The 17,578-nt window shown below is 38.4% G+C and overlaps 1 protein-coding gene across 1 annotated transcript; it reads left to right on the forward strand.

The window, feature by feature from the left end:
* The first annotated feature begins 6,863 nt into the window (after nucleotides 1-6,863).
* On the forward strand, nucleotides 6,864-14,178 carry LOC121378504. Its single transcript, XM_041506705.1, has 5 exons — nucleotides 6,864-7,293; nucleotides 8,526-8,596; nucleotides 9,370-9,436; nucleotides 10,008-10,438; nucleotides 11,792-14,178. The coding sequence occupies exons 1-5, from the start codon at nucleotides 6,973-6,975 to the stop codon at nucleotides 11,859-11,861; spliced, it is 960 nt and encodes a 319-aa protein (XP_041362639.1). The 5' UTR covers nucleotides 6,864-6,972; the 3' UTR covers nucleotides 11,862-14,178.
* Nucleotides 14,179-17,578: the final 3,400 nt, after the last annotated feature.

Raw genomic sequence — 17,578 nt, forward strand, 5'->3', positions numbered from 1 at the left:
CATTTGGTGCAAACTGAGTGGGAAGGGTGCGCACCTTAGACTATACAATGGAACAAATTTAGCAACATCAGCAAATTTTAGACTGTGACTATTTAGAGGTTAACATAATAATAATTTCCACTCTAGCATGCCTCCGATCTCAAGTCCCCTCTAGAGTTGGCGTAAATTGATGCGCTACCAATTAACGACGCACAACAAAGTTTGAGTACGGTATGGTTATATAGCGTCGGACATATGGTTACGGTCCACCCAGATAATGAAAGAGAAAACTCGCTGCTGTCACGCAATTGGTTACTCTTTCCGGTTAGCAGCAAGAGATCGTTTATATGCTACATGCCACGGCCTTTGTTAGACCAGTTGGGGAGCACTGGTTGTAACGAAAAATCGCCTAATGGGTCCACCGACGGGGATCGATCCTGGACCAATCGTGCGTCATGAGGTGTCACGGGACATGCGCTTAAATTTGTTTCGCCTGTGGCGATTTTAATTGTGTTAGAGGGCCGTGTGCAGTTTCATTGCCCGTAGGCCAGGTGGGCAACTTGTTACGTAATACTTCGTGCGATCGGGCATTCCAATATGCACTTAGTCCAGCTGTGGAGGCCATGTGGCGAGTAGTTACGTAATACCTCTGCGAGTGCGGTTTCGACGACCGTGATTTGGCGACGATGGCGTCAGTAAGTCTGACGATCAGAGAGAAATATACCGACTCTAGTAAAGTTGGAATATGAGATGAAACGTGAGGTACCGCCTTGTACCCCCAGGCAAAATCCTGATTTATAATAAATAGCTAGTGTTTTAGAGATATCGAGGAGAACGAAAAGGAAGCTTCGCGGGAACGTTAGTCCGTTTGGACTTTGGTATATATTATTTCTGCTCTGTGTATAACCTTGATGTGATTGATAATGTAGAGATATTTTGATAATCATGTTTTATTCAGTTACGGGAATTATAGAATCCCCGTGACAGGAGTAAAAAATTGGGGCGCTCGTCCCGGATCTGAAACGGGACATGCATATTTAAAAAAAGTATTGTTTGTAAATGGGGGCTTTATAAATTAATTTTACAAATTAACTAGAAGTAGCAACGTTGTTCACTAGAAAATTAATTAATATTAAGTGCGTCATATCTAAACATGGATAAGAATTTGCTGGATAGGCCTACGCTCAGTGTAGTGGAGATTAAGCGAGCACGTAAGGCCGAGTTAGTTGAAATCGCGGGTGAGCGAGAAATTGATTTAACATCAGCTAAAACCTTAGGAGATATAAGGACAATTATTATCCAGGAAGTTTTTGGTGATAGTCCTGTTATGGAAGACAGTGAGATTGTTCCAGAGATAGAGATAAATGAGTTAAGTGTGGAACAACAATTAGCTTTTAAAAGACTTGAGTACGAAAGAGAAGAACGTGCATTAGATAGAGAGAGAGAGAGAGAGAGAGAGAGAGAAAGAGAAGAGAGGGATAGAGAAGATAGAGAGAGGGATAGAGAGAGAGAGAAAGAGAAGAGAGGGATAGAGAAGATAGACATAGGGATAGAGAATTCCAGTTAGAAAAATTAAAAGTGGAACATGAGTTAAAGTTGAATACTGAAGAAGTTAGACGAGAGGCAGGAAATGGTTTTAACATGTTGGAGGCTTATAGATCAGTGCCTGTATTTGACGATCAGGCGGTAGACATGTTCTTCCAACTTTTTGAACGGGCCGCTAAGCAGCTAAATTGGCCGGAGTCTAAGTGGACATTGTTAGCCGTGTCTAAGTTTAAGGGGAAGGCTAGTATAGCTTATAATTCAATGAGTGATGAGCGAGCAAGTCAGTACGACTTAGTTAAGGCTGCAGTGTTGAGGGCTTATGAATTACGACCTGAGGATTATCGTTTACGGTATAGCGAGTTGAGAAAAACGCAGGGTCAGTCTTATAGTGAGTTTGTGGCTAAGAAGGCAGGGATGTTTGATAAATGGGTGGTGTCTCATCAGGTAGAGTCATATACCGAGTTACGGGAGTTGTTGATCTTACAGGACATTAAAAATGGATTACCAATTAGCTTACGTATTCATTTAGAGGATCGTGATGTCAAAAAGATAGAGGAGGCAGGCATAGTGGCAGATGATTACGTGTTAATACACAAAGCTCAGGCAGAACCGGGTAGCTCTTTACAACAGGGTGATAAGAAGAAATTTCAGCCAGGTTTTTCCCGGGAAAGTAACTATCGGGGAGAGTCATCTAGTTGGTCAGCTAGTCAGGCAAGGAATGCACCTGGTGGGCAAAGTAAGGATAGACCTGCATTATCGGCCAATGCACGAACTTTTCGTCCACATTGCAGTTACTGTAAAAAGGATAACCATCTTATCGGGGATTGTTTTAAAAGGAAACGCGATAATGCGCAAGTGGTCGGTTTAGTGAGGTCAGCTCCGTTAGCGAGAGAGTTAATGGTTAGTCCCATGGTAGAGAAAGTAAACCCGTATGTGTCCACTGGTATGGTTTGTGATGTGAAAAAAGAGTTGTGTCCTAAGGCAATATCAATCTATAGAGATACCGGGTGTAGTCAGAGTCTGATAACGCAAGAGTGTTTAGCTGGTATTGAAAATTCAGACATAGGACGTAGTTTGGTTTTAACCTCGGTTACTGGAGAAAATATGGTTGTCAGGTTACATAAGGTTTTCTTGTGTTCGAAGTTTGTGACGGGACCAGTCATTATGGGTGTTGTGAAGGACTTGCCTGTTGAAAACATAGGAGTTTTGTTGGGAAATGATTTGACTAGTCAGTGTTGTCAGCCGAAATGTGACCAACTGTTAATTAAAGACAGCACGTTACCAATAGCAGAGTGTGAGGTTGATGAGATTAAATATCCTGCGTGTGTAATGACTAGGGATATGACCAGTAGGTTAGCACAAGACGCAGAGGATATTTGTGATTTGTCTGATACGTGTGTGAGCCATGAAATTGGAGTGGATGAGGTTATCAGTAAAATTGTAGACAAGTCAACTGAGGAATTAAATGTGGTGGGACCTGTTGATCTCCCGCAGAGGGGAATTGAACCAGTTGTCTTTGATAGAGGGGATTTACCTTGTAATAGACAATAGTTAATTCTAGAGCAGGGGGCTGATCCGAATTTGTTGGCAGCTCGCACTACCTTGTTAACTGTGGACAAGGGAGTATTAATAAATAAGAGAGTTAGAGATGAGTGTTTGATAGGAAGGCTAAGAGTCGGGAATTTAAACCAAGGGATAAAGTGCTGCTGTACCTTCCCATTAAACGGGGTTCTGTGCAGAACAGGTATTTCGGGCCCTATGTTGTGCACAAACGGGTTAATGAGACAGGGTATGTGATAAACACTCCTGATAGGGTTAGGAAAAGTAGGTATTGTCACATCAATTTGCTAAAAGGTTATTTTGACAGACTGCCGATAGTTCCAGAGAGACCGGTCCAAATTGAGAGACACTCAATTTTCTGTGATGACGTCAAGACTGCAGAGAGAAAATTGGCCAACGGCCAGATTCTAGCAGACTTGAACCCCCAGCGAGCAAAGCTGACTACGTCGAAACAAGACAATGTTTCCATTTGTCAGAACCTTCCAACGATTACCGACACCGTAAGCCAGGATGTGCGCTTGGAACCTAACGCTACACCGATTCGGCAGCGTGCCTGTCGGAGAAGACCTGGAAAACGTGCGACGCTGAAAAAGAGGGAAACGAAGTTCCATTGGTCAGGTGAATGCGAGAAGTCATTCAACCGTCTCAAGCAGAGGCGCTACTCGTCTCCCGTGATGGCAGCACCAGACTACCGAAGGCCGTTCAAGCTAGCTGTGGGTGCCAGTGACGTGGGTGCTGGAGCTGTGCTGTTCCAAGAAGACGAAGACGGACTGGACCATCCTAATGAAAGCCTCCAACCAGAGAGTTTTGAGATGGAGTCTTCTTCTGCAAGAATACCCAATTACCATTGGACATATCAAGGGCACATCCAATGTAATCGCTGATGCCCTGTCCCGAAGTTGAACGTTATGATAATGTGTTGACATTCTTTAATTCTGTTTTGTTTATATATATTTTATTTGTATACCAGGGACTCAGAGACTCAGTGTGATTACTGGTAGTCACCTTATTATTACATGTGTTATAAATGCCCGTATGCGTCGGTTAACGCACCCTTTTGTTTTAATGTAGTATATTTCCCTATTCCTAGAGTAGAGGAAATATCCTTTTTGAGGTGGGGGTGTGTGACGGAACATGCGCTTAAATTTGTTTCGCCTGTGGCGATTTTAATTGTGTTAGAGGGCCGTGTGCAGTTTCATTGCCCGTAGGCCAGGTGGGCAACTTGTTACGTAATACTTCGCGCGATCGGGCATTCCAATATGCACTTAGTCCAGCTGTGGAGGCCATGTGGCGAGTAGTTACGTAATACCTCTGCGAGTGCGGTTTCGACGACCGTGATTTGGCGACGATGGCGTCAGTAAGTCTGACGATCAGAGAGAAATATACTGACTCTAGTAGAGTTGGAATATGAGATGATACGTGAGGTACCGCCTTGTACCCCCAGGCAAAATCCTGATTTATAATAAATAGCTAGTGTTTTAGAGATATCGAGGAGAACGAAAAGGAAGCTTCGCGGGAACGTTAGTCCGTTTGGACTTTGGTATGTATTATTTCTGCTCTGTGTATAACCTTGATGTGATTGATGTGACTTTTAAATATTTTAATACTGTATTATACCAATATTCTTTAGACAGTGTCTTCGGTCATCTGACGAAGTAAATCGTAGACTTCTTGTTCTAACATTATATGAGTATTTGGTAATATAAAGCTTAGCCAGTCATCCTAGCGGACCTAGGTACACTGTAGGTTATTGTCTTTATTGTGATCGGTACCAGTATTAATTCTGTGTTACAAGGTTACTGAATGAGTAGTTAGGGGTAATTAAAAATTAACCAGTTAGGAATAGAGCTGTAATTCCTTTATTAATTAACTTCTCCTGGAAGCGTTTCTCAATTATAACACGCGTGGGTGTTGTGTAACGGTGAAGTGATTCGCATATTGTGTAACTAGACACCTAGAGATTAACTAATTAAGTGATCAGTTCTGGGTTGTTATTATTGTTGTTATTAATTAACTACTACGGCTGTACATTTGTCAGCGTAGGTAATACAGATTCCAAAGTGTATTGTGTTTTGTTGTGTTTCTAGTGAGCTAAACGTGCTATAATAATATATACTTATATAAGATCGTATCTCTGATCATACCTAGAGACGAGCCATACTAGGGTTTAACAGCCTGTTACAGAGAGATCTAATAGATATACAGTTAGGAGAGATATTTTGATAATCGTGTTTTATTCAGTTACGGGAATTATAGAATCCCCGTGACATGAGGCGAGCACTTTACCACTGGGTTATTACATATGTACCCGCCCAATGCTACCAAATGAATTAAACTTGAGTTCAGCTTCATTAAATTTTTAATACAAAGTCCTTCATAGTAATACAATACAATACAATACAATACAATACAATACAACAATACAATACAATACAATACAATACACAATACAATACAATACAATACAATACAATACAAACTGTTTTATTACCGTGCTTACATATGATGTATACACATAATTATTATATACATATAAACACAGTCTGGTGACCCAGCAATAATAAAGCTAATTATAAGAATAATGAACGATTAAATATATACATTAAACAAAATAAAATAATTTATAGTTATATTATAAGTGCTAATACGACTGTTATATTATAAGTGCCAATACGACTGTTATATTGTAAGTGCTAATACGACTGTTATATGATAACTGTTTGTTATCCACGATATTTGCTGTAACTGTAACGAATTATTTCATGTGATTCGTTCATTGCAAGCAATTACTTTTTTTTTTTATCCAACAAGTGTGTACATGAACTGACTATGGTGTTTATAAATATATTCAACGTATACACTTGTATACCAACGTTACACATCATGAAAAATGCTTTTAAAAACTGTTGCATTTGTCAGTATTTGTAATGATGTATTTTACTTGTAGAATGCAGGAAAAAATGCATTCAAGAACATCTAGTTTTCAATTTTCCCGGGGGACCATGTCCCCGAACCCCGTAGAAAAGCTCAATCAACCAGCCCCCGGCCTCGTCAAATGTTCGCTTACTTTCGCTATGCCTGCATGTGCCTGACAATGCCCATGCTTTAATATTAATTGCCAACATGCCAATATTGGTGTTTTATTCACAAGCATTTATCACGAAGAATTTTACTTGTAAAAAAACACACCCGAAAAATGCATTTTATGACATGTATCTAGTTTTCAAAATCCTCCGTTAATCAGTCATATATAATAATATGAAAATAATACATTGCAAAGTTACACATACACACGCACGCACGCACGCACGCACGCACGTACGTACGCACGCACGCACACACACACGTATATATATATATATATATATATATATATATATATATATATATATATATTTGCGAATGCTGGTCTAATTGTAACGAATTATTTGATCAATCTAATTGTTATTTCATTAGACTACAGTTGTCTATTTAAGTAAAAAACATTATTGGATAAAGCGATGAGTTTATAATTAGTTTCTTAGATTTTAAGTTATTACCCCCCACACCCCCAATATTCTCTATTTTATGTTGTATATTGTTTGTTGGTGTAACTTTGATAGCCATGCAGTGTATGAGTGACAAGTCCTTTTCCCCTAGTTCTTTTTTCATTAAAACCTTAAGATTTTTAACTTTACATTTAAACATAAGTTACATAGGTGTTCGTATATCTCGACCCTGAAATTCCAGGTATGTCAGAAGCACGCATGCGCAGGTGACTCATTTACCAATGCATGACGGTAAGGCTTTGATGGCCGATAAACTGTTCGCACCTTTCGATTTACCTGTACAGGTGTTTTAAATCTTTTGATGTCTTGATTTGGAGGTGGGGGGTAAATTAACGTCATAATGGACTTAGACCAGCCGACACTGATAGCCTACCGTGCCTACATACAGCACCAGATCCGGGGTGACCTCAATGGAGTGGGGCTCGGACCAGCTAAAACTCCCTTTTATTTCGCGGTCGCCTGTGCCATTTTCGGAGTACTGTTCGGCATCGTCGGGATACTCATAATAACGCTGCGGTTTAGACATGTCTACCTGGTGTCTTGGAACGACCAGTTTCTTGGTCCCGCATTTGTCATCATATTTCTGATATTGATGTCAGCAGCGACTTACTTGATTGTCGTTGCGAAGAGAAGAAGTAACCGATTCAGGAGAGAGCTCTACGTAAGTTTACCTGGATAAACCAAACGGGTGGAAATGTTGTGACAGTTCAAATTTAGTAGGTCGGCTCAGGTGTTCAGTTGTTAAAAAGTAATGGTTTTGAATTTAACTATTGAATAAATGCATGGCAACTCGTACACATGTATTATTTAATTATAGTATGCTATAATGCTGTAATTTTAATTATCTAGGTCAAATGAAATGTCATACAATTTTAATGGGCACTTCAGACATTTTGAGGCACAGTGCACACCCGAAAACTCTCCCCATTGTTTCACATCTGGATTAAAGCATTAAACTTATGTTGGTTATAAAACTTTGGTACAGAACGGTCCCGCAGGAACAATATGTATGTGTGGCACAATATCTAGTGGAGGGGCCAAAGTTTCTAGTGGGGGGTGGGGGTGGGGGGTGGCGTCATATTTTAATTTTTTGTTTATATAGAATGGGACAAAAACATATGTTTTCACCCCCCTCCCCGGCATGATGTACATGTAGATCATTGATATGTAGTGCTTGCCTGAAGTGTGATATGTATATAAAAGGATGTTAGTTTGTTATGTACTGTCCTGTTTGGAAAAGTGCATATAAAAGATCCATTGATGCTTTATTTAATTTAATAGGAGTAGCCTTTGTGGTAGCAGTCAGTTTCCTCCCTTTCATTGATCAAGACCATGTGTCAAAATAAATTGAAATTTTTATTGCCACTTTATTTTGAAAAGGGGCCTATGTTCGGACCCACAGATCAATCCCTGATAAAATGACAGCCAGCATTCCTTTTCAAGTACATTTTACAAGTACATACAAGTAGTCCCATGCTAAAAGGTAATTAAATTAAGTGGACTGCAGATTCGCCAATCATCTCATCATCATCTGCTGTGTATGTATATGTATATATATATATATGTTAGTGGTGTCTTGGTTAAACCATCAGACATAATGCAGGTAGGATTCACAGCCTGGTACCCGCTCCCACCCAGATCGAGTTTTAACAATTCAATGGGTAGGTGTGAGACACCTACACCCTCTTTTTCTCTCACTAACCAATAACCCACAGTCCTGGACAGATAGCCCAGATAGTTGTTGTGTGTCCAGGATAGTGTGCTTGAACCGTAATTGGATATAAGCACGAAAATAAGTTGAAATGAATGAGTGGTGGTCCTATAATATTGTTTTATGTTAAACAGGTTACCATTTTCAAATTATATTAATTTTAATTTATTTTGTTATTTCAGTTTCGTCCAATTGGTGACTATGGTGTTGGAGTTATTCACAAGAGCATGCTTACCCATGAGCATCAGCTCAAGTAAGTTTCTAAGACCTAATTGGACTCCTAAAATTGTGAGAGTGATAGTTTCATTGACTTGGTCAGACATCGAAATAAGTGGACCACGGTCCTTCAGGTTACCAGGAGGTTACTACATGTCAAGAAATTCAAATGCAAAATGAAATGGGTTAACTGTATATCAGTGATAAAGAGAATTGGGACACCATAATATTTGGATTCCATGAAAAGGGCACTTTTATACCTACATGTAAATGGACACTCATTTTGTTAGGGGCACAGACGGCTGCCGTGCCCACCAACACTCCCCACAGAGTATAGCTGGAACTGAATCAGATTCCTTTTTATTACCAGTGGCAGATCCAGAAAATCCATTTAGATGGTGGGGGCCAATAACGTGGCTGAAGGCCACAAACGTTTCCAAGGGATTTATGGATTCTCCAGATGAAAAAATAAAAATAAAATAAAACTATAACAAAGTTGGGGTGGGGTAGGCCCATGGATACCCCCCTTAGATCCACCACTGATTACAAGTTCAGTGAATTTGCATTATTACCATTAAAAATAAAGGCCCACAGAGGTATTGAAAAGAGTTGCAATGCCCTGGGAATGGAAATTTGAGAGCCTAAAGGGCATGATCCCCTTCAGGTGTTTCAGCCCTCTAAGCGCATAACATGGAAACGGTGGTGGGGTATGGCCTCCGCAGACTCTCCCCTCACCCCCCATTCCACAGACCCATTCCACAGACCCTAAATGAATGAAATTTGATACATGTATGTTTTATCGTTCAACAGGTCCGAGCTGAAATCAGGCACCACACCACACAAGAAAATCATGCCGAGAGGTGATATGTATTCTCATGTAAGTGTTCCTCTGTTTGCAAAAAAAGGACCATCCTGTAGACCGATTAAAGACTGTACATCTCAGTGTCTTTTGTTATCCCCACATATACATGAACATAGGTGATTTTAAAGTTGCAGACCCTAGTTTAGGGCTCACAATGGAACAAATTTTGGCTGATAATTATTAAAATGTACTTAATTTAAGGAATATTTGATTAGCCAAAACCTAAATGTTGTAGCCACTTTGAATAAAAATTAGCATTGGTTAATTTAGCCAGGTACAAGGTGAGCCCTGCTAGTTTCAACCCTTGAAAGTGGACACTACATGTATGTTTGGTTAATCTACAAACCTGGTACATGTTTATAAAAAATGTAACAGGTTTCCTTTCTAAGACTAAATGTCCAAATTACCAAATGTTTGATGTCCAATAGCCAATGATCAATAAATAAATGTGCTCTAGTAACCTTTTTTTTGTTTTTCCCTCTCTATATACCACATGTTAAAACAACCACATGTTGGACACGAAATAGCTGTAGTTTATTTTTAAATATGTCGTGATGTTAACCAAATATAATAATTTTTCCTCCAGGATGGTGTAAAGAGAGATAAGTCACGTGGTCATGAGAATCGGGCTTATGACCAGGAAAGGGACGACCATCATCGTAGAAGACCACAAGGTGAACGCCGGGACGATGACAGGCGCAGACGTCGCGATGGTGATGACAGACGGCCACGCAATGGTGATGACAGACGTCCACGTGAAGGTGGCGACAGGCGACCACGCGATGGTGATGACAGAAGACCACGTGAAGGTGATGACAGAAGACCCCGTGAAGGTGATGACAGAAGACCCCGTGAAGGTGATGACAGGCGTCGTCAAGACGATAGGCGCAGGTACGAGGAAGACCGAAGGCGACGAGCGGAGGTGAAACGACAGGAAGCAGAAGGCGAGGGACCACCATCTGAAGAACGAGTCAGGGGGAGACGACCACCCAAGTTCATCCAACCCAGCTCTCAGGCGTAAGTTAATTTTCTGAATAAATTGGGTTTTTTATTATTTTACCCTAAACTTATTTTAAATATTAAAAAAAAAAGCCCATAATTTTTTAAGGTGTGGTTCTTGAACATATGTCCGACACCATACATGTATAACCCTAAATAAAAATGTGTGAGTGGTGCTTCATTAAATAAAAATGTCTTTCTTTCTTTTTTTATACGCCTATCTATGACGAGTTGTATAATGGTATTGCATTGTGTGTACGTACGTATGTACATACATCCATCTGTTAACTTTTTCTTGTCAAGACCATAGCTTGCAGACAGCTGCATACAGGACCATCAAACCTCTCATATAAGAAAAACTTGGGATGGTGGTGTGTCGCATACTATTACAAGGTCATTGTGACCTACTTTTCACTGTCTACTGCACATAACAATAAATCCTTGTCCAGACTATATCTTGCATACAGATGCATACAGGGGCATCAAACCTCACATGTAGGAACAACTTGGGATGGTGGTGTGTCGCGTGCTATTAGTAGGTGACCGTGATCTACTTTTCACGGTCTACTGCACATAACAGTAAATCCTTGTCCGGACCATATCTTGCATACAGGACCATCAAACCTCACATGTAGGAACAACTTGGGATGGCGTTGTGTCGCATACTAGTACTAGGTGGCTGTAACCTACTTAGTCCAGAATTTGTTACTCCCTTGTCCTGTCTGTAAAATATAATTACTCTTCCAGGATGCAATTCAGCCCCAAGAATACATATATGCTAATTTCTTGGCAGTTCTGTATTGTTAAAATTACATACATAAACTGTTTCTCTGCCAATATAAATGTGTCACCAGAGTACCCATGTTAAACAAAATTTCCCTTTCTAATAAAGAACAATAACTTCATTAATCAGATAGCACCTTATCCAATGGATACAGTATCATCAGTAGTTGATCCAAAACAAACAGTTTAACTGTTCATCCATAAATTGCAAAAATTTCACATTAGAATTGATTCATACCCCTAACATATTCATTAATATCTGTGGATTTCCATCAAACTCCTGACGGGCGTATCCTGTACCTCACCAGCACTCTTGTTATTTATTCAAGGAATAATGCAATAAAAACCATCTGTCAAGGTTGACATTGCTTAGCTTTGTATTAGGCCTATAATAAACAGAGGCTACATGTATTTCATATTTTTAAAAATGTTGTTTTATTTGTTTATTTATGAGTAAGGCTTTTAGATCATGTTATCATAAAGAGCTCATCAGCGAGTGAAAATATTTGTCGTAGTAAAGACAATACTTCATATAGAGTAAATGTGAAAACTACAATTATTTAATTTCACTATTTCAATGTTTTTCAGACCCGCGATAGTTTTGGATGCAGATTTTGGAGTGGGAACAGGCCATGTCGATTCTGAATCAGAGCTGTGATCGAAATGGAGACAACAATTTTAATATCAATGATTCATTGACCATTAATGGGATGTAGTCACCACAATCTCTGTATAATTATAATCCACCTTTTTCCTATGGAGTCCGACTCCATGAATAGGAAAGAGTTAGCTATATAGTTTAGAAACAGTGGATCTTTATAAATGTGGGGTGTTTTTTTTAACGATTTCAAGGCTAATTTGGGCACAAACGGAGATCTATACTTCATAAATACTGAGATCTTTTTTTATGCTGTAATATTCCTAACATGTTCAGAAATGCATTTCAGTTTACTTAATCTACCGTAATTATGGCTTAACATTCCAGTCATATTCAGGCCAGCATATTTATACTTGCATGTAGTTTGGGCTTGTTTATCAGTATGTCATAAATATGTTATTTATGGAATACTTGCCTATATTTTAGGCACATCCTTTATCATCTCATCTTGGTGCAATCTAAAGCCCTGAATTAGTTTTCCCTTTAAATGTTGTCAGATTACTGGTGCTAAAACTTTTATCAGATGGCTTAACAGTGCAAGGGCTATCCCGAGTTTATAATCTCTGTATCATATTTACATTAAAAAAAAATTTGCTTTCATAAATATAGAATACTAAACGAGCCTGCCTGTTATACCATTTTTATGGGAAACTAGTGAACAGTTTTGGTATCTGACGAGTGAAAGCGAGTCTGATACCAACACTGTTCACGAGTTTCATAAGCTCATTTAGTATTTTATTTATTACAAATCAACTGCAAACAAGCTGCAATGTAGAAGTAAGCAGATCGAGACTTACTACATGTTATGTTTTCTACAAATTGGGTCAATGAGTGATCTACGTCACGCCAATATTACACTAGTTAGATACTGAGTGATTGTTATTACATGAGCAATATCATACACTGGTGTGTAATAAATGAATATCTATATATACTTTAATACATTTCTGTTCATCATATTAGTTGATCAGTATGGATGTATAGGATTTCATGCTGATTTCAAGGTACATGCAAAAGATTAAATGATCTTTATAAAGCATAAAATCGTACACCACCTTCAATAAAGGTAATAATCAAATCATATTTTCAAAGTAAAAAAAAGAAGATACATTAAAAGTGTATAGATGAAAATCGTGTGGGGTTGGGGGTGGGGAATCATATCATTAATTTTTTTACCAGCAATTAACTCTTTTCATCCAGTAACCATAATATATTTGAAATGACTGGGTCATGGGGAACCCTGGTTTAAAAGTAGTGTGTCCACTAGTGTCTATGTGGACATGTTTTGTGTGCGTGTCCATTTATGTAGTTAACAGACTGTTGTAGTTTTATGTCCACTTGTTTGTTTTCTGACACATGTCCTACCTATTGCTACATGATCCGGGTGGCACTGCACCAGACAAATGGACACACTACTTTAGTTTTATTAATCAATAACTATGTCAGTAAATTAAAATCCACTATCAGTTTTTAATAATTTATGGCTACAGACAGAAACTAGTCCCTTTAAGATTTTTTATTGTTTTCAGTCATCCACGTCCTATTTTAGCATCACAAACTGGTTCATATTGGTGACCATTGTACATACCATTTTAGTGCACAAATCGCTTTCTTTTTAAACAGCCTATATACTATTAAGCTTTTTGATATAGTTGTATCATTTTTATGTATATTAAAATACACAACGTTGTACATATATGCATCCCTAAAAATTCAGATTATTCTGTGATGTCAAATGAATGGATGACAGTTTAGTACAGATAATAAAGTAAAATTTCTGCTAATGAAAACAAATGTCATAGCACACATTTTGCAACAGCTTTTAGCATCGTTATTCCTGATACCTATTATATATACCCTGTCATGAATAGCTTCGGGGAGAGCAGAAAATGTTGCCAAATTATCAATTAAACATCAACATTTTGCAGAAACCCAGTTATTATCCAACAAAATACCAATAATTACATGCAGTTATTTCACCAAAGTAAAATAAAATTTGTCAATTGTTTTTAAAAAGTTGCAGTTTGTGAATGCCCGTACAGTAATAGAGATGTATCGGTACAGTAATGGATATGTATTGTGTCATTCTAGAACTGACATTGACCAGGTATGAATATATACATGTATATCATCTTACTAGCAATTTTATATTATATATTTCTTCCATTTAAAAAAACAACAAAAACATATTGTTTTCAAGTTTTGTTTAGATCAAAACGTGAATAGGTATTTTTGGCAAATTTAATTTTTTTACTGTACATAAAACATTCCAATGTTTTACATAATTTTTTATGGAAATAAATATTTTATAACTTTTTATATTGACTTTGCTTTATTTGTACCACGCTTTGGTGTCGGTCCCTTTGATTTTACCCGTGGTGTATCCCATAGATAGACCACGGGTGTGTCTGACCTAAATTTTAGCGATTGCTGAATGGCTGAAGAAAGTTACGCCTACAGATTCAGCAGGAAGTAAAAGACAATAAATATATTTTATTCACCTGCTAAACATTTCATTTTTTTCCCCGAGGCACTTCAAATTTCGAGGAGGGGTTACGTAGCGCTCTCTCCTTGTAGGCCTATCGGCGCCTGTAATATCAGATGAATTAGTATTCCCCAATCTGATTAAAATTAGCTCTACTGGGTCTTACCAGTAGATCTAACAGCATTGCGTGGACTTCCATGTCCAGGTGACATTTCATCTATAAATAACAATTTAAATATCGACCAATTACACTTCGCCTTTTATAGCGTTATTCGGGAGCATGCAAATTCTAAAAATATCTGGCGAGACTATGCAATAGGCGAACTTGTTGGTATACCACCCTCGGATGAAGCAATGATTGGGGCAGCCTGTGCGACATGTTGATAAAATAATTCAGTCTAAAGCAAGTAAGATAACGTTCTCGGGGCTAGCGCTGGGTGAGCAAAACATTTTACCAAATCATGTATGTAAACGTCAAACATTGCAGAAATCCAGTTATTTTGTAAGAGAATATCATTATTGTTTTTCTGGCAAATTAAAATAAAATTAGCCAATAATTATTTTTAAAATCCTGAATTGGCGACTGCCAGAGCTAGCCCAGGCCTCTCCAGATGGAAATAGAAGGAGCGCAATCCATTGTTCTGCTGATAAGAATTCAAGGCGAAAAATTTAAGAACCGTTCCACATATTAAAACAAAAAAACCCAGATACAACGGATATGGTGAATAACTATTACAGGGTATTTTCCCAATTTCAACATTACATACTCTTATTTCATTCTGTTGTAACTTTATCGACACATGTTACATGTTTATAGATTAACAAAATCATATCCATGGGTTGAAACTAGGGTCTGCGACTTTAAGTAACATGCTTTTAATGGAAACATAATGGGCCGAATTGACAAATGTCGTTGTTATCTTACACTCATGTAAACTTATTAAACACGTGTATTTAGAAAAACAATATTTTCACAACAAAATGTTAAACATGCGTCTATCATTCCTAAAAGTGAGTTTAACGGCCAATCAAATAATGAGATTTGCAAAACAAGGGCGAGGGGTTGATTTTCATACGTTTAGACAAAGGCGTAGCGCCCATTATGCACAGCACGCATGTGCGTAATGCAAAAATATATATATATAAAAATCCGGGAATAGGTCGAGGCTGTCTGTAATTGTTCTATTAAATATCCTCTTAAAATTGACTCGGAAAAAGATAGAAAAAAATGGCTCAGAATGCATCTACAGGCGTTCTGAGTTTCAAAATGTTCACGGTGGAATCCCTCCGAATCCCCCCGCTCGGGCTAAAAAAAATTTTGGTTACGCCCTTGCGTTTAGTCATTACAGTAATGCAGAAATCTTTGTTTCAAGAGCTGGGATGGACATCATTGTTATGTTTAATATTGCTCAGCAAGAGACTAATAAAATACAAGAAGATTACGTGTATTCTGGGTTAGATTTAGCAACTTGAAAATACACAGATTACAATTTCATCGGTACTGGAAATGATCAGTTTGAATTTATCCAGCCAACAAGGAGAAACAGCGCGTTTGTTAATGTCCATTTTGTAACAAACAACCCATTCCTGAGTTTGCTGCAATTTTAAAAATGTTATCGACTAAAAGAGACTTTTTAACATAGGCCTACAAGGAATGCCAGCGGGTCGAATTTCAATTTTTTTTAACAGCACGAAAAATGTTGCCTCGGTTTAATAACCGAAATTAGGGCACCAAGGCAAATTGGAGGGACACGTAGGCAAACTTTCCTTGAAAAGAGGGGCACGAAGGCAACGTATAAATTTCTGAGACAAAACCCGGAAAGCATTACAGAAACTTAAAGAAAATTATCTCCTTAACTATTTAAAGAGTTTTAGACTCAAGTACTCAGCCGCCCCCCCCCCCCCCCAAAAAAAAAAATGCTAGCTACTGCCCTGAATTGCCGACCCTGTGATGGTATAGCCATAAAACCTGTTTATATTAGTATACAATCCAGAGTTTATTACTGCACTTTTCCCCGTTTTTTCAATGTTGAAATAGGCCAACAAGTTCGCCTATTGCATTGTCTCGACTGATATTTTTAGAATTTATATGCTCCCGAATAATGTTATAAAAGGCTAAGTGTAATTGGTCGATATTTAAATTGTTATTTATAGATGAAATGTCACCAGGACATGGGAGTCCACACAATGCTGTTAGATCTACTGATGAGACCAGCAGAGCTAATTTTAATCAGATTGTGCCGGATGCTGATGGTTGCGTCTTCGTCTGCACTAGAGGAACACCATCTTGTCCTTGTGCAGTGTCGGATGTTAATAGCTGAACAGTGGTTGTGTTATCCATAGGAGCACTGATGATTAGTTCTTCGTCTTTTGCATCTGATCTATCCGTTTCTCATCCAGTTGAAGTGCTGGAACACCTATCCCTTTGACCATTATTACTGCTTGGGTTTAAAATGAGCCTTCTATTTAAAATGGGCCAGGTGCTCGTTTTAACCGAGTGCCTATTTGTTGACAGCCGCCATGTTTAGCTTCTGAACTGGACTCTATTGTCATATTGGCTATGCCAATACTTGAATTTAATTGCCTAGTTAACAAATTCTTGTTTGGCATCTCTGATGAATCATGTGTATTCAATATTAAGGCAGAGTCACAAATAAACTTTGATTAAAAACACAGAACCTGTCACTTTGTCATGTGCGGTATGCAAGAATATCAGACATCAGTGTTTTTGCCAGAGGTAAAACGGATATGGCGCTATACCCAAATGTTGTTGCAGATTAAAAAAAATTAAGTTAACCTTTTGAAAAAAATAATTTCTCCAATCATTACTGTATGATTTTCTTGACCCTAAACTCGACCCATTTTCTTTCTGGAGGAGACCCCACCCCACCCCCATGTTGACTGTGGTTGCATTCAATTCCATAGAGCCATTCCCAAAAATGTCTTTCTGGCAGAAACACTCAGTATTGCTCTGTTATTTGGCACAGTTATTTTAGTATGTAGCGTAAAAAGAAGGCAATGCTCCAAATAGTAGAAATGATGCAGAGTATGAAATCTTTCAAAGTGGTTCAAGTGGGTGGGATGTAGCTCATTGGTAGAGTGCTCGCCTGATGTAAGATACATATCTGTCGTTGGACCCATTGGGCTATTTCACGTTCCAGCCAGTGCACCACAACTTGTGTATTACAGGCCGTAATGTGCTATCCATTCTGTGGGATGATGCTTAGGAATG

Source organism: Gigantopelta aegis, chromosome 8 (genome assembly GCF_016097555.1).
Source record: "Gigantopelta aegis isolate Gae_Host chromosome 8, Gae_host_genome, whole genome shotgun sequence".
Lineage (NCBI taxonomy): Eukaryota > Metazoa > Mollusca > Gastropoda > Neomphalida > Peltospiridae > Gigantopelta > Gigantopelta aegis.

What these genes read in the sequence shown, in the direction of transcription:
- LOC121378504 (XM_041506705.1), top strand. Translation starts at nt 6,973, where the DNA reads ATGGACTTAGACCAGCCGACACTGATAGCCTACCGTGCCTACATACAG. An exon ending in ACCCATGAGCATCAGCTCAA is followed by an intron (nt 8,597 to 9,369) that starts GTAAGTTTCTAA and finishes ATCGTTCAACAG; the next exon opens with GTCCGAGCTGAAATCAGGCA. An exon ending in GAGGTGATATGTATTCTCAT is followed by an intron (nt 9,437 to 10,007) that starts GTAAGTGTTCCT and finishes TTTTTCCTCCAG; the next exon opens with GATGGTGTAAAGAGAGATAA.